Source organism: Centroberyx affinis, unplaced genomic scaffold, assembly GCF_046629955.1.
Source record: "Centroberyx affinis isolate AG114_WGS23_722 - 3 ecotype Tasmania unplaced genomic scaffold, CSIRO-AGI_Caff_v1 ptg000313l_1, whole genome shotgun sequence".
Taxonomy (NCBI): domain Eukaryota; kingdom Metazoa; phylum Chordata; class Actinopteri; order Beryciformes; family Berycidae; genus Centroberyx; species Centroberyx affinis.
In genome coordinates, this window is record NW_027278990.1 from 141,749 (window position 1) to 165,702 (window position 23,954).

At 41.8% G+C, this 23,954-nt stretch overlaps 1 protein-coding gene across 1 annotated transcript; it reads left to right on the top strand.

Moving 5' to 3' along the window:
* Positions 1-4,170: 4,170 nt before the first annotated feature.
* Positions 4,171-23,813, top strand: kiaa1109 (KIAA1109 ortholog; the record flags this gene model as incomplete). The annotated part of the gene is made up of 22 exons (XM_071515142.1): positions 4,171-4,296; positions 6,879-7,008; positions 7,551-7,667; positions 9,198-9,276; positions 9,362-9,426; positions 9,937-10,111; positions 10,978-11,059; positions 12,028-12,221; positions 13,971-14,050; positions 14,261-14,408; positions 14,655-14,811; positions 15,297-15,375; positions 16,866-16,957; positions 17,179-17,296; positions 17,429-17,584; positions 18,085-18,182; positions 18,769-18,953; positions 20,846-20,952; positions 21,257-21,489; positions 21,619-21,837; positions 22,530-22,667; positions 23,637-23,813. Coding segments are annotated over exons 2-22 (2,799 nt in total), but the record flags the coding sequence as incomplete, so codon positions are not given.
* Positions 23,814-23,954: the final 141 nt, after the last annotated feature.

Here is a 23,954-nt window from a genome sequence, read left to right on the forward strand (position 1 = left end):
ACCTGAAACAAATTTTTTTCACTTGGATGGTACCATTTTCAAAAGACAGACAGGTGTATCACATGACAAACATGTCCCTCCTTTCTAGGTTTACCCACTCAGCCTCCTTTTTCCCCCCCTAGGCTTGTTCCACAGGTGGACTTTTTTTATTGTTCATCAATAAAAACTATAATAACAAACTTTTTTTTATATAACATCTTTCAGTTACATTGTGCTTTACAAACAATACAAATGCCAGACATGAATCAAAGCTGTTTGCATAAGAATGGAACAAGAATAAAATGGGTAGAAACAAAGTCTGTAAAATGTATAGTGAGAGGTGATTTGAAGAGGCTATTTATTTTGTGAGCCTAAGCTCTGAGATGTAAGCAGGACTGAACTGTGCCTTAGAAGTAAAATCAGTAAAATAACAAAAACAACTCTAAAACTAAAAGGCAACCACTATGGAGGTGCTAAAATATGGGTAATGTGATCCCATCTCTTACTGATGAGATAAAGTTAAGGCATGAATAATTTTCTCAAGGCCAAACATAAACAAGACCTTATTTTAGTAATATTTTTGAAGTTGAGGAACCAAGACTAAACAACCGCTTTCACTTGCCTTCATTGAATGGAAATCTTACTCAAACATCACTCCCAGATTTCTATAGGCCCGCTTTATTTTGGCTGACAAACTACAATGATCGTGCTGGACAAGGTTATGATTTTTGTTTTTTATTATTATTGTTACATTACATTTTTTCATAAGCTGAAGTATAAATGAAAAAAAGACTGAAAAACTACAACTATCCTGTCAAGTAAAACTAAAATAAATACAAAAATATACCTGACATGTTTTTAGTTTTCATCTTTTTTATGTGTTTATGTGCAGGGTAAAAAAAAAATAATAATAATTTTGGGCAGAACATTTTTAAGTGATCCAGACTTGAAATTAGTTGAGGATGTGGTGAAATTTGAAAATCTAATTTATTTATTGCTTGTATTACAAATACTTGTCACAAACATATACAAAATACCTGTTCTGAATATCTGTCCTGTTCTCAAAATAAACTGAAATTAAACTAAAAAATGAAAATTATATAGAAACAAAAAACGAACAAAAAATCCCAAACTATAATAACCCTGGTGCTGGATCAGGTTAACGAAGTTGAGTGAGCCAAATAAATATAATATTTAGAGGGGTTTTGAGACATTGAGCTATACTATATTATATTCTATATATACTATATTATATTCCTTATAGCTAAGGAATTTCTTAAGCCAGGTTTAACTGCTGGAAATGGCAGTTTTAATGAGCACCTACAGCTAAGTGCTACCTGCATTACAGTGGAAACAGATGTCTTGTTTGAGAATGTTGTGACCAAGCAGAGGCATATACAGTATATAATGAAAACAGCACCGGGCCTAAAATCGACCCCAGGGGTACACCACACTTCAGATTTACTGGAAAAAATGATATATTCCTTACATCTATCAGCAAAGTACCATTTGGGAAGAATATCTGTGACACTGAAAAACTTTTCAAGACGTCCAAGCACAATAACATTGTCTATGGTGTCAGACAGTACTGAGATTTAAAACGACATAATAAAATAGCCCATTTGGCAGTGGGGAGGAGATCATTAGCAACTCTAATTAAGGCAGCTTATGTACTATGGAGTGCTCAAAAACCTGACTGAATTTTTTTTTTCCAAAGATGTGGTTATTTATAAATTATATCATCCGAGAGGAAACCGTTTTCTCTAAACCTTTGGATAAAAAAAAAAAAAAAGCAGGTTGAAGATATGTCTATAATTGCCTCGAGCAAGAAGATCCCAATTAGGTGTCCTCTAGAGGGCCTTGAACCACCGCCTGTTTTAAAACAAGCGGGAAGTGAACCAGAAGCCAAGGAGCTGTTAATTACTAATAGAATATCTGGAGCAACTGTTCCATGGAGGTCCTTTAGGGATTCAGTTGGCATAACATTCAGAGGACAGGAAAAAGGGAATTCATTTGAGATGTAGGTTCCTTTAAAGCGGCAACAGAAATAGGTTTTAAAACAGCTTGGTCTTGGGGGGAGGGGGGTCTTGATTGGCAGGGAAAATGTGGAGCTTCATGTTGGTGCGCCTTTTTAGTAAAACGACTCACAAACTCCTCGTAGCTCTCTGGGGAAGCTTTGTACTTGTGACTGGAGGAGGGGGATGACAACAACCTATTACATTAAACAGGACCCTAGAGTTATGGCAGATTTTGCATCCTTAACTCCTTTCTGGTACTTTATTAGATCTTTTTGAGTGTATTAGGAGATCTGTAATTTATTGGCCTTCTATTAGGTTATGCTACATTCTTTCTTTATGGCCTGGAGGGGTATTCTCATTAAACCAAGGAATAGCTATGCAATTACTTTTAAAATCATGACCACCTCCTGACCAGCTCCTCAGTGTGTTAGTAAGTAAGTTGAGACATCTCAGTGGTACTATACCGTTAGTAGCAGCTATGAGAGCCTCACAGATTCTAATAGCAGAGGTAAAGATGTTAGGAAAAGCAGGTCAAGGGAGTGTTCCTTTGAATTTGTGGCCCTTTTAACAGGCTGAACAAGTTTATATCAACAATTAAGATTGAAAATATCCAAAGTTATAGTATGAGATGGGTGACAAACATGGATATTGAAATCCCAAAGTATACAGTAAGTATTCCCACTCTTCAATGAACTCACCACTCAACTTTGGGGGGTACACCAAGACAAAATCTGCGAAAGCGTGTTTGGATGTACTACTGATATGCAAAATGGACTTGATGATCCCAGCTAGTCTCTTTTGGCATAGATAAATGTTGTGAAAAAGTTGGAGTTAGCTCTGAAAGACTCATATTTAGACTTTATATGTAGCCAATTTGTGGAGCCATTTTCCACTAGGTATTTTGTGGCCAAGGTTATCGCTGATAAACTGCAAAATAAGTAAGTGTGCCCAGAAAGCTGACGTACTGAACTACTGAACTAAAAGACATTGCCATTGATTAGGAAACTGCAATACTCAACTATGACAATGCCAGGAGAGAACATTTGTATTCATTCTTGTGCTACCATGCCAAGCAAGTAACCTGGGTTGATGGAAATGCGATTGAACCATAGAAAAGCATTCTTTCACATAATGCAATCAATGTTTCGACAGGAACCTTGAATTCACATTTAAATGTTTAAGTAAGTATGAAGGACAGGCTGAATATAGAGTGTTGTTTTTGTTACCAGCCTACATATTGCACTCGCTGTTTCACCATGATGGCAGGAAATGATTATATCAATAGACTTCCCTTTGCTGTATTAGTAGGAGCAATTGCAGTGGACAATGAATGATATTTTCCAACCATATCAACAATTTATGCTCTGACTCCAGCCACTATCTTGTCTGAAAGTACCTGTATATCTCTACAACTGGGCAAATACTTCATTTCCCACACAAATTAATTTTTCAAAATGTGGCAAGGTTTTATACTTTGTAAAACACACACATTTCCTGAATCCTGGACTGGAGTGAAAACAAATCCCGGCATTCATTGTTAGTTAAACCTCAGACAAGTAGGAAGTGAGATTGATCACTCTTCAAGATTGCTTCTAATGTGAGTGAGCCAACCAAATAGACCCTTTTAATCTGCTAAGCTTTCATGTTCTTGGATGGTTGACAATTCACTTTGATTGATTTTAGATTGAAGCTGTGGGAGTGGTCAGCTCTCCCCAGCTGAGGTGTAGCCAGAACCCACTATTCAATAATATATCATGTTGATAATATATACTTGGCTGCCAGACAGTACTTTTTGTGTAATTATTTGCACCTTGTACCTATTCTATGCAGTTGAACTATTTGTTGACAAATGTTATGAGAAACACAACTAATTATTCTGCTGTATATTCAATTGAGAAGTGATATGATAAACAGAACTGTACCAATACAATATCAAAACAACAATGTACAGCCCCCGCTACAATAAAAACATTAATCTTGATAGGTAGAAAAAACTGTCCGTCATATGCGTGCGTTGCCTTGCTCATGCTTTCTTCTAATTGGTCGATCTGTGGTTACCGTCTTCATACTTCCCTCTAATTGGTCAGTCTGTGACTTACCATTTTTTCCTATTGGTCGAATTTGTGAGTACCGCTGTCAGAGCAGGAAGAGATGTCAACAGGCCGTCTGCCATGTAAATATTCAACTGAGGATGCAGCTATTAGCTAGCGTTATCCCCATGTCTGAAACAACAAAAGGATAGCAACTCCTGGATAATTGGAGCAAAAATGAAACCATATGCTGCTTCAAGTGCATCAAGGTATTTCCCAATCACTGCTAAGTGTCTTGTTTTTCCAGTCTGAGGGAAGGAGAAGTTATAGGGTGCGGCCTGCTGTCATAATAGCTTGCTAGCTAACGTTACTGCTAGCTTTATGATACATGGCTTAATAACTGCATTATCCACTAGCTAAAACGTAATTAGCGAGGGAGCCGGGTCGTTATTAGGAGCTATGCTAGACGAGGCAGTTGCCAGTTCTAATGTCAACGCCAGAAAATGCTACAAGTTTGCTACAGTGTTGCTAGTACTGTGTGTTGTCAGGAACTACTGAAGATAATACTAGGGATATTACTCAAGAGCTCGGATTAGCCATGTTTCGTTCCCCTTTAGTTAAATGGCTAGTAAAATTGAACTCGGCTGAAGTGTATTGATGGTTAAATCCTGTATTCTTGATTACAGGCAAAGTCAAGTACATTGTTAGCAATCTGAAGATGACCATCTTGAACATTAGCTAGCAAACTTTCAAGCTAGGAAACTGCTAGGCTAACTATAGCTAGCGTTAACTAGACAATTTTACGTGTAAACAAATACAAAATCATGTTAGATGAAGCCAAGGATAGGAATCAGCTTGCCCCGGCCGCCGACGCTCTATTCTCTTTGGAGACAACTTTAATCCAAACCAAGTCCCATCAAAAATGTATCGGTTTAATGTTACCATGCTTATTGGCAAAGGTACATACATTTTTGAGCGTAACTTGATGCACTTTCGTATACCTTGGGATCCACTCTTCAATTCGGCATACATCCGATATACGAAGCAGCATTTTATTTCAATAAAATGACAAGTTTTATTACTGGGTCGCCTGTCATCCTCACATTCTCCTTCCACCAAAATACACCAAGGTGGGCGGTAGCGAACAGTGTGAACTAATTTAAATGTAATTACAATTAAGTGCTACTTGGTGGGTGACATGTATACCGAATTTATCAGAGCATCCTACAATTCCTGTAAGGTCTTAAGGCCTGTTCAGCGATGTATGTACCGTTGCTGATAACCAAGGTCATGTTTAATTTCCAGATTTTTTTTAATGTAGTTTGGTGTGACGTCCCATACAAGAGAGGACAGAACATATCAGAGCTAGATAGCTGTAACCTAACTTTAATTTCCTATCTATCCATATCAGTTCTGCTGTCCTGTTGTGAAAATACCATACATGACAACAGCAATATATTGTGAGTTTGTGTACCAGTACAATGTTTTGTGTTCAAGTATGCCAGCAAACTGAAAATGATAATTGCTGTAGATAAGTTAAAACTGAAACCACTTAGGTGACTGTGATGAGGTATTGGCTCCACTGATCTTATTCCTCTGGAATGACAGTGTCATTTTACAGAATATCTGGCTTGTCAACTCTTTTGGAGTAATTACTCCTAACCTGAACTTGTCTTTCAGGTATAACTGTCTGTTGATCCATCCAGATTAACTAGTCTCAATCACAGTTACGCCACACATGAGCTCTATTGGACTACACACACATTCAGGGTGACTGTAATCTAACTGCGGTTGTGGATTCAAATGTCTTTAATCTTTAAAATAGAGTTGAACTTCTATGAGCATTTGCCTCCTGACTAATTGTGTGGCAGCGTATACAAACCTGCCAGCCACAGCCAAAATTGATCAGCATCCGGGAGGTGTTAAGTCTCTAAGAGCCACATCCACTGTTTAATCAGAGAATGTCAAATTTAGAGGACCACAGTGTTTTGCTTCACTAGGTCCACTGTCTGACAGAGAGAGAGATAGAGAGAAATTTAACAGAAACAATAATTCCGTGAATATAGAGTGCTGGGTTTAGGCTACATTTATGCGGTTTTAGAACCAACGTGATTTAAGGTGGATTAGTCAAGGATTTATGTGTGTGTGTGTGTGTGTGTCTCTTTGTGTATGTTGAGCTGTGTTTAAGCTTTTGATTTCTAATCATGGGCTGACTACCCAACTCACAACATGCAGTATACTTGTTCCCACGTCCTCACATGTGCTAGACCAACACACACAAACACACACACAAAACAAATTTAATCCTACTCCTTGTCACAAAGCACAGGCAATATCCTCATGTCGTGTACATGTAGATTGTTGTGGTCACATGGTTTTGCATAGCAAGCACTTTGTTTTTTTCTAGAGCAAGTAGCCTTTGAGCTGGTGCATCCAACCTTATTTGATTCTTTCCGTTTTTTGATCGATATCATCGGGCGATTAATTCTTTTTTGACACATTCAATGAAAAGTAAAAGATAAGTTAGTGCTGGCCTTGATGCTATAATAAGCAGGCTACGTAAGCTAAGTGGTAGGCGTATTTGGATGTACTACTGATATGCAAAAATGGACTTGATGATCCCAGCTAGTCTCTTTTGGCATAGATAAATGTTGTGAAAAAGTTGAAGTTAGTTCTGAAAGACTCATATTTAGACTTTATATGTAGCCAGTTTGTGGAGCCATTTTCCACTAGGTATTTTGTGGCCACGGTTATCGCCGATAAACTGCAAAATAAGTAAGTGTGCCCAGAAAGCTGACGTACTGAACTATGGTCTGTGATGCTGAGTGAATCTGACGTTTGACTGTTGCAGTGTCGGACATCAGACTGAGCGCCTGTAGCCATGGATGGCACCAAAACCAATGACAGCGCCTTCCCCAGCTTTGGGGATCTGGATGACTTCCTCAACAAGCACGACTCCAACTTTGTCTGGCTCCTTGTGGGTAAGTGGATCGCGAAGTGGTCTATGTCGACACTGAAAAAAACAAGCAGACAAATGATAGCAGCAGGCAGGCCTCCGGTACCTGGCAGACTTGAGGACAGTTTTCCATGTAGAGTCAAGTACAGACCTGTCAGCATTGGATGAAGCAAGTGTATTGTACTTTTGCACGGGCTAGGAAGGATGACACCGATGTTTTAGTTTGTACACTTTGTATTTGTACTTTTTAAATTTGCCTACTTACTGGTACTACTAGTACTACGAATACCACTGTTAGCAGCTGCCATCATACGCTTTCTGATAAGTCATGTCACTGATTTTTATTATTTTTAGAAGGAAAAAGCTATTCTATTGCAGTGATCTCTCTGTGCTGATGGGTCTGTTTCATAATAAGAGCAGTAGCCTCTGGCACATCACAATTGAAGACGTTAGACGTGAGGATCTGCCTCCCCCAGCCTGCCGTATATAAAAATAAGAGTGCCAATTCACATCAGAATCCATCTTCTTTTACTGACTCGGCCCGTTTTGTGCTCTCGCCTCCTCCAGCCACCATTCTGTCCTGTGGATGGATCATCTATTTAACTTATTACAACTCCCGCAACATTGGCCTCATCCTCACCCTCATCATCAACAGACTCTACAAGGATGGCTACATTCACATCGGTGAGTTCATCAGGAGCTCTGTCACGGGGTGATGAATGGGCCCGGAGGAGCGCTGCCAGAGACCCGGGGGTGCGCGCGCCTCCCGAGCTCCGCCGAGGCTTTAACTCAGTCTGCTGAATATTTCATGATGGGCCAGGTTCTCTTGAGTGATTATCTCCGTAGTGTTTGAACAGCAAACTGCAACCGACGCTAGATGGAATTTCTCCGAGTTGACTTGACTTGGCTGTATCATCAGTGCAATTTATAAATAAATATATAAATCCGGCCATTTGCTTAAGGGCCATTACTTTCCCATCTTTTTATATCACACTGATTCCGACCAAAATCTTGTCAATTGCTTCACTATAGAGCTACTTACATCTTGCTTGCCTGGGTACTCAAAAAATCAACCCCAAAAGCATCCAAAGCATGTCTTTTTCAGCATATTGATGCTCACTCTGTAATGAGACATGTATATATTTAGTTTTCAGTTAATCTATGACCGGACACCTTTTACTTATTTATGTTGCACTACTTTGCAGCATCGATTGGTATGGTGGTAGAAGATGGGAAAATAGGGTCCCGGTCGAAAATGCCTGGAGTTATGCTTTAAACAGAAAGCAATTTCTTAGAAAGAACACAAGGCTAAACGAACAAGAAACAAGCTAAACAGCGAACAAATGCCACAGATAACAGAATAAGAAACAAGCTAAATAGACACATTAGAAAGCACAACACATTCACATTAGAAAGCAACATTAGAAACACATTAGAAAGCACATTAGAAAAAAGCAGGTAAAACACATTAGACACTGAAAGTTCATAGAGTGAAAGCGGGTCTAAAAATTGGAATGGATTCTGCAAACATAACTTCCAGGAAGGCTGTTCCACAGTCTGGGGGCCGCAATTGCAAAACTGCGATCACCACTTAAGCCTGGACTGTGGAACAACAAAGAACAAAAAAAAACATGCTAGCTTGTGACAGGATCATGGCCCAATTACACATCCTGTGTCAAATTACTGAAAAACATCGAAGTTCCTCTTTGTCAGCTTCCATAACCATGAAGAAAGGAAGCTGAACACTGTGCTAAGTGTCGACTTGGATGATTATATTTGAGCACTTGGGGTTCGGCATTAGACATCATTTAAATTCTCTTGACAGAGAAAGGGAAAGACGAGTCGCGAACCGGAAAAGTTTGATGATGGAAAATCTTGCACAGTTTTAAAATCCATCTCTCTCGCTCAGTGACCCAGTCTAAGACCCATATGCGCATGATTAGATTCCCCCAGTATGATTATGTTTTCTCCAGAGAGAGAAAAGGTGATTAAATATCCATTTATCTTGCATGTAACCAGTTTTTATTTTCATCGCTGCTTACAAGACCAACCAATCATCCGCTATTAAAAATGTTGTGTATTTGTTAATTTGAAGTTACGAATGAATCCGAACAAGTTTCCACTGATAATTTAAACTCATTACTGCCAGTGTGTATTGAAATATTTGACTTTTATTGTCTGTAACACAAAATGTGTCTGACCTTTCCTCCATAGGCTCCTTCTCTTTCTCTGTGCTGTCAGGAAAGGTCATGTTCAGAGATGTCTACTTCATCAACCAAGACATGTCTATCAGGTAAACTTTACACCCAACGCCTTCCTCAATAGCCTTGTGTGTTACCTTCTGATTTTCAGATTTTTTTTCTCCCCCCGTATTATAGGATACAGGATGGCTTCCTCATATTTCGCTGGTGGAAAATGTATAACCCGAAACAGAAACAGCACGGTGAGTAGGAGTGTTAACGTATTCTAGGGGCGAGACTATCCTCTGGAAAGTCAATTAGAAAAAAAAAAAAAGGCACAAGCTGGGGAAAAATCATGTCCATAGTTTTGTCAGTAACCATTGTCTCATTTGTTCACTGAGCGATTTAGTTGGGTAGTTTGTAATTAGTCCGCTGTAATTATCATTGATTCGATTTAAAGTGGTTTTCCGTCAGAGCCTCTCTTGTGAGTTAGTCTCCATCTTTGTTGCTCAGCGCTCATTGCTGTGGTGTTTCTGCATTGCACTTCCCAGAGATCACCTGCCAATCAAACTGTGTGTCCAGCACTGTGACGTCTTTGTAATATGTGTAAATATGTAAAGCCTATTCATCCTATTCATCATTTGACCATCTAAAAAAGCTAGAGCAGCTGTATAAAGCAATAGCTTATGTAAGGAAGCATCGACAGAGACGCAAATGTGACAGACGCCCCGACCTCGAGTTCTGACTCGTCCCTCCCGTCTTCTTGCGGCCAGACCCCAAGGCAGAGACCAGGCTTTACGTGACGGTCAACGGCTTCGAGTTTCACGTGTACAACCGGACCGACCTCTACGCCCGGCTGCAGGAGACCTTCGGCCTGGAGCCCACCCTCATTACGCCCAAGAAGGACGAGGAGAGGGGTCGGGAGGAGAGAGACAAGACCCTGGAAAGGTAGGTAGTGTCTCGAGCACTGAAGTTGGTTCAAATATCAAAATGAAGTGAGATTTTTGTGAATACAAGCTTATGATTGTTGAGTATGCCTGTTTTCTTGGTTCAGGACAATCGCCCATTCGCTCATTTGATTCAAGAATTAGGGTGGTAAACAGAAATGGGAGTCCATCAATGTGTCAGAAAAAAGATCTCAAGGAGTCAAGTAGGGCTGGGAAATATATTGATATTATATCGATATCGTGATATGAGACTAGATATCATCTTAGATTTTAGATATCGTAATATCGTGATATGGCATAAGTGTCTTTTCCTGGTTTTAAAGGCTGCATTACAGTAAAGTGATGTCATTTTCTGAACTCACCAGACTGTTCCATCGGTTCTATTATTTGTCTTTACCCACTTACTCATTATATCCACATTACTGATGATTATTGATCAAAAATCTCATTGTGTAAATATTTTGTGAAAGCACCAATAGTCATCCCTACAATATTGTCGCAATATCGATATCGAGGTATTTGGTCAAAAATATTGTGATATTTGATTTTGTCCATATCGCCCAGCCCTAGAATCAAGACTGCTTTATTTCCTTACCAATGCGCAGCTTCAGTCAGCCAACATAGCAGTTTCTGCAAAACAAAACAGTAGAAAACAGCAGTTTCCCATTAGAAATGAATGGAAATTGGTTGTCATAAAGCCTGAACAAACTGCATATACACGCTGCCTGCTCTTTCTTCCTTCATCGAATGCATTTGGGGGTACAGAATCGGTCGTTTCTCACTGACAGCCGAGCTCATTGCACTGACTAGACATGGAAGCACCAGTAAAATTTTATGAGTCTGAATGTCTTTCTGGTCCTGGTGCAGCGTGAACATCAAAGCGGAGAGTCCGGACCCCTCATCGTCCTGGCGCTCCCTCATCCCCGTCATCAAAGTGAACATCAGCACGGTGAGTGGCTTGCTAATTCATACAGCCAGGACACCGTTTAGATGGCCGGGGGGGAAACGCTAAAGAAATTGGCCGAGGTGGTCTGGGGTGAATGTCGGGAAGCGGAATTCATGTATGAAAAAGAAGCGTTCTAGTGGAAAAGGAACTTTACTTCTGTTTGAGCTGTTTTTAGCTGATTTTAGCCCCGATTTTTTTCCACCCTGACTTAATCCTGTAGTGTGGGAAGGGTCAAGGGACTTCATTTCTTGGGTCCCGATCATGTTGCAGACCAGTCGGAGGTCGGCAACAGAATTTCCAAGATTGGTTGATGTGATTTCCAAGACCGGTAATCTGGACAAATCCCCAAAAATCTGGACAAATATTGAACTCCTGTAGTTTTAGATTGAGAACGACACAAATCACTGAGAGAAACTGGCAATAGTGAATGAGAGAGTTAAAAATACAAACAGGAATTTGTGTGGCATATGATGGTCCTTATTGTGCATCTTCAAGTTTGTGCTCCCGATATGACACTAGAAATCCTCTAAATCTGCTGTAAAATATGAACAGTTTGAACTTGGGGAATGTGTTGTTTTTCCTCTGACCAATGACTGATCAATGGATGCATGAATCTGTATTTAGTAGGGATGGGACAATATATCAAAATTCAATATATCACGATACAAAAATGTGACAATATGTATCGTGGGGCAGAAAAATTGATTGTGATATTAGCTCCATTTTATTCTGCTGTTGTAATCACAAATGAGACGCTTGACCATCACAATTTCACAAATTCTGACATTGACAATGACATTTTTAAATTGTTGTTTCCATTCTAGCAAGCCAATGTCACGGCTAGAAAGATTTAAGTCTCAGAAATAAACATCTGCACAGTCAGACTTTGTCATCATTGAACTTTTATTTATCACATCGTATCGTGATTCGCGGTTGTATTGAATTGTGATATGTGTGTGTTTTCCCCGTAGGGTCGTCTGGCGTTCGGGAACCACCACCTCCCCCAGACGCTGTGCGTGAACTTTGAGGACGCCTTCCTGACGTACGCCACCAAGCCTCCGTCCAGCCACCTGGACCAGTACATGCACATCGTCAAAGGCTCGCTGGAGAACGTGCGCGTCATGCTGGTCCCCAGTCCGCGCTACCTGGGCATGCAGAACGACGAGTAAGCGCCAAGTCACATGCCCATGGAGAAACTCTACGGGGTCATTCTTAGATCGCGGTGGCAACTGTAATTTAAACCTTGCTGCACTATATTTAAAGAGTAACTGAACCACAAACCCAAATCTGTGGGGAAGCCTGACACCTAATTGTAAAAAGTAGGGTACTGCACTGGCCATCTGCTATTGGCTGGTCTTTGTTCCAGGTGATTTCACCACCTGTTGTTCTCTATAGAGGGTGACATCACCTGGCACAAAGACCAGCCAATACCAGAAGGCCAGTTCAGTACCCTACTTTTCACCATTAGTTTTCAGGCTTCACCACAGATTTGGGTGGTTTTTACTTACTCTTTAAATGTATTTTTAAACATTTTTAAATGAACACAGTCGCCATTACATGTAGTGACACCAAAGACAGTAACAGACTAAACACGCAAACCTCATTATTTATGAATTGGAGAGCGTAGCCTTCGTTGTTTGATAATCTGAGAATATGTAGAAACTAAATTAGTTGTAGTTGTAGTTCCATCTCTTTTAAATGAATAATTAAAGACACAATGGAAGTGTGACACATGGAATCACTTATATTTTGGTCAAATATGTCAAAACCTCTTTTCAAAACCAATTTTCCTTCTCACCATGTGCTTTCAAAGCTCATGCTTTTTCCTCTGATGTGGCCAGACCAGAAGTAGTTCAGAAGCTTTTGCTAATTATTTTCACGAGTGCAGTGTACTGCGAAAATACCACATATCAAATCTTGAGAAATTTTGATAATTTTTTTTGTTAATATATATATATATTTTCTAAAGTAATTTATGAAAACACACAAAAAAACATTTTCCCCCAAATGTTTATTTGTATAGTTAAATTGGCTATTCTTGGTGGTTAAAAGCCACCAAAAATAGAATACAAGTAAGAATATAAAAAAATATATATAAATAAACAACTGACCATTTTAACCCTACAAATATTAGATATAATGTATAAATCAGCCCTTTTCTCTTTCTCATGCTTTTTTTCTCACCTTCCACCGCTACCTAAACACCATAAAATATCTCTAAAATTATGCCCACATCAACTGAAAGAGAAGACATGCAAAGTAAAAAAATATGTTAACCATAGCTGATTTAAGAGTCACACTCCTCCCAGCAGCCCTTGCTCTATCTTAATGCTTTTATCGGAACGTGCAGTGAAATGAAGAAGAAATATGTGAGATCAAGTCGGCCGCATGTATAAAATTGAAAGAACGTCTTTGTACCCAAGTCAAGGTCGAGTACGCACCTCGGTTTTAAATTCACGCTCCGGGTGCCTTTTGGGTGCGGCGGAGGAATAAGTGTTGCGTTCAGTCCTGTGAAAATACCCTTTAACTCCGTAACAAATTCAACTTGTCATGACAAATTAACTTAACCTGAAGGGCTGATTTTGAATGGAGGAGGTTACTACAGTAAAGCTTATCGCCTTAAAACATAATGAAAGCTCACTTCACCAGTTTTGCTCTTAAGAAGCCTGCAAGCATTTTTTTTTGTATGGAAAGGGAGTCAGTGTCATGTTTAATTCCCCAACTTTTTTCAGTTAGTCAGTTAGCTGTGCACTCAGAAGGACATTTTTTTTTTTTTAAACATGTACCTTTTCACCCGTAGCACCCACTCCACCTTCCCTGACCCTGTTTGCCCTTATTCAGAACAGTCAGAAGAGTTGGTAGCCTCCGAATAAAATTTGACCATTTGATTCTTAACTGTGGTTTTGTCTTCTAGACCCCCCCGACTGATGGGCGAAGGCTTTGTGGTCATGCAGTCCAACGATGTGGACATCTACTATTACCAGGATGAACCCGGTATGCACGTGCACACACACACACACACACACACACACACACAGAGACTAACAATACCAAAATGATCCATAGTAGTACAGGAATTCTTTGGTTTCAAGGTGATGGTAAGGATTTGTCGTGTGTGTTTTACCATTAGTTGTTGTCAGGTTTTTACATCTGCGTGTGTGTGTGTGTGTGTGTGTGTGTGTGTGTGTGTGTGTGTGTGTGCAGGTCTGGTCCCCGAGGAGCAGGAGAGCGGGGAGGCGGAGACGGTCAGTGAGGAGGATAAGCTCCAGGATTTGCCTCCCTGTTGGGGTCTGGACATCGTCTGCGGTAAAGGAACTGACTTCAACTACGGACCTTGGGCGGACCGCCAGAGGTGGGTAGTACACACACACACACACACACACACACACACACACACACAGAAACTGTATTTATCAAAGGATTAAAAGGATAATGTAATGTTTGTAAATGAAGTAAATCAGATCCGTATTTTGAATTTCGCGTACAGCTTAGCAGGACCAAAATATGGCCAAATAAGGTCTGGATTTGGGCTTTACAGACACACTCCTTGCATTCATACGATCATGGATATCATATGACTCGATGATATTTATCACAGGGACTGTCTGTGGAAGTTCTTCCTGCCGGCTGACTACCAGGCCATGAAGGTGACGGAGGCGGCCGGGCCGGGGAAACCCCGGCAGATCCTGGCCTTCGAGCTCCGCATGAACATCATCGCCGACGCCACCATCGACCTGCTCTTCACCAAAAACAGGGTGCCTCTTTACCTCTTCCTGTCTCTCTCTCTCTCTCTCTCTCTTCCTCCTCTCTCTCTTTCCTTCGTCTCCAGCCCTTTGATCCCCTCCTCTCCTCTCTCTCTCTCTCTCTCTCTCTGTGGCTCCCCTCGTCTTTGTCTTCATCCCCTCGCTGTGTTTCAGCTATTGATATTGGTTCATGTTTTATGCTTTTTAAAATTTTTCATCCTCGAGCACTGGAGGGAGTTTCACCCCGCCGAATGTGTGAAGCGCATACTGAGTAACAACATAAACGCGCGTTGAACGAGAACATAAAATGGCTCGAGTCAGGGGAAGGTTGTCATTTGATTACCTCTTTTGAACATATTTTTGTTCACATTAGGTGACTGTCTTATATTTCAAGGGCAATGAGCCGCCCTAGCTAATATTTTGACAGCCTGCATGACTCCGCTGTCTGCTCTCTCTCTCTCTCTCTCCTCCCTCGCTGTCTTCATCCCTGTTACTAGGAAACCAATGCCATCCATGTGAATGTGGGTGCCGGCTCTTACCTGGAAGTCAACATCCCCATGACTGTAGGAGAGAATGGTAAGGGTGTGTGTATTATAACGGAACAATACCACTAGGCCCCCTACTTCAGCGCTCGCAGCAGCACTCCTAGATAAATGTGAGTGCCACTCGTTGTTCATATAGAAGCACACATTGGCGCGTTCTGTATCACGGTCGGCCAGAATCCGCTAGTAGTCCTGCAGGAAAGCCAGGTTTCAGTCTATATCTCTGTTTCCATCCATCTGTCAAGTGGATTTTAAGCGAAGGTTTGAAATGTTGGAAAAATTGGGTTTGTTTCCATCAGCTGTCCAAAGGATGGATGTCTGAGCAATTCAACAGAGCGATCGTGCCAAGCCTATGTCATTATTTCCTCGACAGATGTGTGTAAAAACTTTTTGCGCTATAGAGAGCGTTTGATCAAACTTTGCTGTTACCATTCAGCCGGTCTTGGAATTTGTCCATTTTGTTGCTCAGGGAAACAAGATTAGAATTACTTTATTATTTAGGGCCCATATCTAGGATCTCTTGACATCACAGCTTAATGCGTGTTTTTATTTATTATCATAGTGAGCAGCCCACTGTCGGTATACAGTTGCCAAAACTATTATACATTCATTTCAGGTGTTTTGCGTCACTGTAATAATATCATCTGCATTCAGTTATAATGCTAACTTAATTCAGAAAACTAAGAAAATCGAGTCCTGTTCAATACCAAGACCAAAATGGCTAATAAACAGTGTACAGTACATGTCTTTCCAAATCCAAAGATAATGTGTAAGGAGTTTCATAAGGATCGACAGAGATGCAGGAGCTCTGTACTAAACCCTTCAACATCCATCTAATCAATACATAGGATTTTGACTGATCGATACATAGAAGTTTGAAGACCATTACAAACTACAGGTGTAATCCCTTAAAGTGTTTGGAGAGCGCGGGAGAAAATCAAACAAAGGTGGACTCATTTTTTTGACAGGCAGGAAAAGTCGAGCCAAGATCAAGACAAAGTCTGAGTCAGAATAGGCACAAGACCAAGTCATGTCCAGACTAGAAGAAATTTCTCTCCATGCAGTTCTCCTTTGTTCTCCAATATTTGCTGTCTGTAAAACCATGTACACACTTGAGGGTGGAGTCTCACCTGACTGTGCATGAGCGTCATTGGGTATCGTAAGGTGTGGCACCTATCATACTTTATAGCCTAAGTGAGTCCAGATTTGATTTTGTAGTTTTTGTCATTATAATGGAGAGCAAATGTTGTCAGAAATCTATTTGGAAGTCATATATTTAATAAAAAAAACACACATCAGGGAGCATTCATGACCAATGTTCCCTTTAAGATGATAGTATGGTGAGCTACATCTACCATCCACATTGACCAACTAATATCTTGTCAGTCATTGCTCCACTTTGTTGTCAGAAAAGTAGTCAATATAAGAAGGTTTGGAGGTTTTGGTACTAAATGCTATTAGGTGGAGGGATTTTGCCATTTAGTTTAGTGAATTGATGGTTTCCTGCCTCTCTTCTGCCCACAGGCTACTCTCCCACCATAAAAGGTCAGCTGCTTCATGTGGACACCACCAGCAGCATGCAGTACAGGACCCTACTGGAGGCCGAGATGCTAGCTGTAAGTAGCTTACAACTACAACCAAACACACACACGCAAAAACACACACAGCCGTTATAGAATAGGCAATCTAGCTCTCTTGAAAGCCGGATTAAAGAAAAGCTTGATTCTTGGGTCCATCGATATTGAGTTGATATCTACAGTGGATCCTGGGTCAATCCGGTAACCACCAAGTGCTCTGCCATCGGTGAAAGCCAGTCCTGCCTCCGCCTTTCTTTCAGTTCCACGTGATAGCGAGCTACCCCCGGGTGTGGAACATGCCTCAGTCGTGGCAGTGCGAGATCGAGGTGTACAAAGCCACCTACCACTTCATCTACGCCCAGAAAAACTTCTTCTCCGGTAAGTCCCCCCCCCCCAACACAAAAATAGGAATAATCACAGTACAGGGGGAGATTTTGCACATTTTGATAGTAAGATGAATGAAACTGAATGGAAAAACTTCTCTTTCGCCCCTTCCCTCCGTCTTTGAAGATCTGATCCAGGACTGGGCAAGTGACAGCGCCCCAGACATCTACTCCTTCGTGCCCTACGCCTGGAAGTTCAAGATCCTTTTCCACCAGTTTGAGATGATCTGGGCCGCCAACCAGCACAACTGGATCGACTGTTCCACCAAGCAACAGGAGAATGGTAAGGAAGACACAACGCAAAGACAGACAACTACAGAAAGAATATGTAGTGAACAGCAAAACTATATTCCCGGGGTCAGTTCGGATTAAGAAGGTTTCCACATTAAAACTGATTTTCTTTGGAGTGCCCGGTGAAGGAAAATATCTGACTAAGATTAAAAACGTCAAGATGTACAGTACCTCTAAGAAAGACTATTGACACTTTTACTGCCTGTGTTCTTTTATGTCGTTTTTTTGGCGCTTTATATTTTAAAAAAGTATCAGTTTAGGCACCGGTATCAGAAAAAAGCTAAATCATAAGTGCCATAAGTTCCATCAGTGTTGTTGCAATTCCTAGTGGTCCTATAGAGCTGAAAGAAGGTCACAGGTTCCTCAATGCTCCTTTAACGCCGGAAACTAACGACTCCAACAAGGCTTCATTAAGTCACCATGTGCTGTATAATCTCCACTGAATCCCTCACCGGGGCCGTCCTAATCAATTGTGTTATCGATCTCCTATAGTGTACCTGGCTGCGTGTGGCGAGACGCTCAATATAGACTTCACTTTGCCTTTCAACGAGTTTGTCCCCACCACCTGCAACACCCGCTTCAGCCTGAGGGTGAGTCATGGCAAAAGATGAATTGATTTCTTTACAAATTCCATTTCCATCAGATGTTGGAGTGAAAACTATAATGATTTTTTTTTTTGCGGAATACATTTGCATATGACTGCATATACTGTTGATTTTGGATTTTACACACCACTTGTCATGCATCCTGTGACACTCAACTATAGAGCTGCAACGATTAATCGATTAATCGATTAGTTGTCAACTATTAAATTAATCGCCAACTATTTTGATTATTATTAGTTTTACTATTAGTAATTTTTTAAGAAAAATAAGTCAAAATTCTCTGATTCCAGCTTCTTAAATGTGAATATTTTCTGGTTTCTTTACTCCACTATGACAGTAAACTGAATATCTTTGGGTTGTGGACAAAACAAGACATTTGAGGACGTCATCTTGGGCTTTGGGAAACACTGATCCACATTTTTCACCATTTTCTTACATTTTATAGACCAAACAACTACTCGATTAATCGACAATGAAAATAATCGTTAGTTGCAGCCCTACTCAACTATGTGTATCTGTGGGTGCGTGCATGTATGTATCTGTGCTTTCCCCCCCCCCCCCCCCTCCTCAGGCGGAGGATACAGACATGCGCCTGTCCCTGCCGGAGTGCCACCCCAGCCGCTACCCGCTCCTCACCCTGGCCAAAGACTACCAGAACGTCAAGCTGCCGCCCGACATGTTCATGCCCGGGGAGACTCAAGGAGCGCCCCCGCCCAAACCCGCCAAGTCCCGCTGGAGGAACATCACCCACGCAGAGTGAGTCGAAAGCCGGGGGGGGGGGGGGATTAAATTCTCTTCGGCTCTCCGGTTGGGGCGGGGAGAAAAAAAACGAAAAAAAAGAGGAGTGTGTTAGCAAGGAGCAGGATCGATGACTCATCGCTGTAACACTGACTCGCATCAACGCTGAGGAGGAAAGGAAACGTTGGGAGTTGATAACTGAGGTAGTAGGCGGCGATTTCAAGTGACTGTATCACTCAGTCTCAGTGCTTTGGTCAGTCAACTTTTCAATAGTCTAAAATATGATTTGTAAAGGGTTATTTTGACATTTTGAGTTGTAGTCTAGGGTTGGGCAATAGTGCGCATCCTCCCATCAACCAATCGTCATCACATGTATCGCCGATCCCTGTAATCGTCCTCATGCTGGGGGAGAGGAAAGGCGGCTCACACACACACACACACACACACACACACACACACAGTGTAGGCATAATGATTTCAATTGAGACGTAACTTTTAAATGCACATGGAATCACGTTTTTTAACTATACTCATATAGTCTATATTGGCACTTAAGTTGTGTGAAAGGCAGCTTGTCACAGTCAGTGTCTGTGAGCACTACTAGTTGCCAGCTTGTGGCTATTAGCACCCATTGTTATCCATTGGCTTTACTGGTGAATGCTGCCAGTGCTAACTGGTGAATGCTGCCAGCGCTAAGTCATATTTCAGTTAATGGAAGTTTAAGTATAGAAACTTTTCAGCACAAAATTTCTCTGTACTTAAGAAAAATGAGCTTGAATTTTTGAGTGTCCCTTTAACCATGAGATTTGTACTGTTGAATACTGGCATGTTGTCTCCTATATGCCTATATGTTGTCTCCTAATTTGTAATGCAAAGATCTATTCGCTCTATTTATCGTGTGTGTGTGTGTGTTCGGACCTCATCGTCTCCTCTGCAACCAGCCCCTTTTACCAGTTTGTTACATAAAACCTATAGGACTGCACCACCTCCACCCCGTCATCCTGGATGGTGACAGATGTCAGTGGCTCCTTGCTCCGTCAGAAACTCACTACCAGCTCCTTTGTCTCACTGACGCTGAGCTGCAGACGGTTCTGCTCGCACCATCTGGCGAAGCTCTCCACCAGACTCCTAAAACTCCTCCTTGCCTTCACTGATGCGTCCCACGATGGATGAGTCATTGCAGATGAGTCACGGAGGAGGCGTGACCCAGAGTTGAATCTGAAGTACGAAGTGTAGAGTAGGCTTGGGCCGATATTGGCTATATACGATAATATTGAATATCGCGATATGTAGTGAATATCGCAGTATTTTCTGCGATATTGAATATATAATAAATTTAAATAATTATTATTTTTATTTATAGCCTAAAAATTTGATGTAATGTAAAAAAAAAAAACCTGCTGACTTCTCACCTCAGCAGCAGTGATGAACAGGTTGGGGAAGGAGCAGGGACAATCGGACAAATAACCCGCCTTCAGACGTTTGACATAACAAATTTGCCCATGAACCATACAGTTAAAACGATGAGCATCCAACTTTCCGCCCCAGTGGAAAGCTCATCTCTGAACATGATAACTCCACATCCGGATCATTTATTACGAACAGCCCCGTGCCAAACGCTGTGCCGGCGTAGCGGTCCAGCGCTCCCACATCCCCCCCCCCGGGGAGGTTAAGGATCAAATTCTGTCTGGACTTGTGCGCTCCGCGGTGCCGTGAAGTCAGGCGCAACCCATTTACTTGCAACGGTAAATGGATGGATGAAAGAGCCTGCCTGTTGTACTGTATGTCCTCTTCCTCTTCGAACGGTTGATAAAACACACGATGAACCGGCATATCCGCTTGAAATGATGATAAACGAAAGGATTATGAGTCTGTGTTCTGAGCGTACATGTTCTTCTTCTTTACTCCAGAGCTGGCTGGGTGGACTGCTGGAGTGTACCCAACTTCCTGCTCATCATCGACTACACCTGGCACCCCATCTATCCCCAGAAGGCTGATGAGCAACTCAAGCAGTCCTGTAAGCTCATTGCTTTAGCAGCAATTTTTTGTTGTTGTGTCTAAAGCCAGCCATGGGACTGTGGTCTGTGAGTGGAATATCAACTCTTTCTTTCTTTTTAACATGGGGGTTATTCGGCACTTGACCGCCATGAAAACCAGAATATAAACTCACCAAGATCAGATGCAGCTGGACGAGTTTGTAGCGTTCCGATTTTTACTTCCGTTCATTTGAATGAGGCCACGAAAAATAGCCTGAACACTGTTCTGTCTTTCCTAGCTGTTGCACATAATCTTGTCTAACTTGCCTGTGATTTCATGGCCAGTGTCAGAGATGGAAGAATCCATGCTTTCGGCCCTGCGGCCCCCGGAGCACGGCTCGGCGCCCCCCAACGCCCCGCCGCCCTACAACTCCGGCTCGGCCTCGGCCGCCCACAGCCGGGTGCCGACCGACCCGTCGGAGCTGCCCCCCGACAGGCTCCACGTGGAGATGGAGATGTCCCCGGACTCCCAGATCCTCCTCTACGGGCCTTTGCTCAGAGCGCTGATCTCCATCAAGGTACAGAAGATGCTAGACTAGCCCTCTCCTCTAGAGCCAAAATCAATTTCTCACGCCCCAGTTAATGGCATGATGCAGATTCGCCATGCATCAAACATCCATTTAACCTCACCGGCTCTCTTTGCGCAGGAAAACTATTTTGGCGAGGACGACATGTACACAGACTTTGAGGAGGCGGTGTCCAGCCCCGTGCTGTCCACCTCCACCTCGTCGGGCCTCGGCTGGTCTCCCCTGGGCATGGAGGACAGCGAACAGCAGGAGGCCTCGGACATCCACCCGCTGGACCTGAGGCCCTGGGACATCACCGTGCTCATCAACCTGTACAAGGTCCACGGCCGGCTGCCCATGGTGAGGCCCTCCCCAAGACTCGTTTAATGTCATTAAGACTATGTATTTTGCTATTCATTAGATTCAATTAGATTAGATGAGATGAAACTGGAATGGTTCCTGTGGGGAAGATTGGGGTGTTGCAGCAGCAGAACAGGATATAGCAAAGGAAAAATGGGATATAAAAGAGCAGGGCAAATGGGGTAGTATCAGTGGTAATGCAACCGATAATTACAATGCTAGAGAGTATTGAATAGAAATATATAATGATTATTATGAAAATGTATGCATTACACTATGCATGCAGGATGTGCAGTAGAACATACAGAGACAAAGAAAAAAATAATTACATATATACAGTATATACTATATGGTGTTAAAATAGACAGAACTATGAAAATACATGCAGTAGAAAATGATGTGTGCAATATATAAAAAAACAAGGATATATGTGAATATGAAAATAAATAAATATATATATAGATACACACAAACACAATGTGCACAGTGTGCGTCATATTCACATTAACAGACACATAAAGACTATAAGTATGGAAAAAAGTGTTCAGTTTACAGAGAAGTAATTACAAGATTTTAGTTGATTGGTGCTGCCATCTAGTTACTTTATGACCCTTATTTGTCTCCTGGTGCACACAGAATTACTGTATGAATGTTTATGGAAAAACCTTGATTGTGTGTGTTTGTGCCTCCAGCACTGCAGCAGCGAGGGTCCTGAAGGTCCATCCGGCTTCCTGGAGCGTCTGTGTTTTGAGATGAAGAAGGGTTACAAGGAGACCATGCTGCAGCTGCTCCTCTCTCCCATCCACATCTTCATCAGTGACAACTACCAGGTCAGAAACACACAGCTACACCTGCCTGCTGCCACTCCTATCAGTTCAATACAGTACTGTCATAGCTTTGCTTTATTTGTATTTGGATACAACTATTGGATGAGACTATTTAGCTATTTAAACATCACAAGTGAATCGACTGACTAAGACTGAACAAAAAGACAACAAAGAAAAGAGTAAAAGCATTGCAAACACACATTTCACAACAAACATACATACAGCCACCTTTACACGCCTGAGTTCAGCATTGCGTAATGTGAAACGTGTGGTAACGGTCACACTGTGCATAATAAGCACAGTGTAAGATGATCAAGCAGAGTTTCTAAGCTTTGGCCATGAGTTGGATCTTATTTGCTGCCCAACACAAACAGCTTTCCCAAACAACTTTCCTTAATCCCTGCTGCAGAATGTGAAGACTTCCTCTCCTCCACTGGGATAAAAAAGCATTTGTTTTTATGGCACATGGTGGAAATATTGTGGGAAACAGTCATGGATTTGACTTTAGTGAAAGATTGACTGTCAACATCTTGAGGTTTGATGTTTGTGCATAGTTTTTCACTATGAATGAGTGAAGGAGAAAGATTTTCTTCATGCCATTTCACTTTCTATGAGTTTACTGATATCTTAAATATCTTGGAGGTAGTGACCTAAATTGAATACACATCTCAGTCATGTCTCAGTTTTTTCAACTATTGAGCAATGAGATTAAACGATTTGTCAGGCTGATCATGCCAAGCCTGTTTCAATATTTATTCAACAAATGCGTTTCCGTCGCTATTTATTGCAGAATCTCCTTATTGACAAAACACTTTTCCGCCTTAACTGAGAAGAAAACCTTTTTGCGATACTGTATTTTCAAAATCTGACATTTCCATTTCAGCTTTTCTAATCCATAACATCTCAATTCGAATGCGAATATGTAAACCCAACTCGTGACTCGTTATCATGTCTTTATTGAATCCCCCCCAGCGTCCCACAGCAGACGGGGTTTTGAGAGACGGCCACCTGAGTCTGTCCGGCCTGCAGATGAGGGCCCACGCCATGTTCTCGGCCCAGGGCCTGCCCCTCGGCAGCGACACGCTGGAGTACGCCTGGCTCATCGACATGCAGGCCGGGGCGCTCACCGGCAGGGTCACTGTGCCACAGGTGTGTGTGTGTGTGTGTGTGTGTGTGTGTGTGTGTGCGTGTAGCTGAAGAGGGAGGGTGTGTATACCCCTTCTATGTGTTAGAAGGGGAAGGGATATACATTTGGAGACTCCATTGTGTGCAACCTGGACACTACCTTTT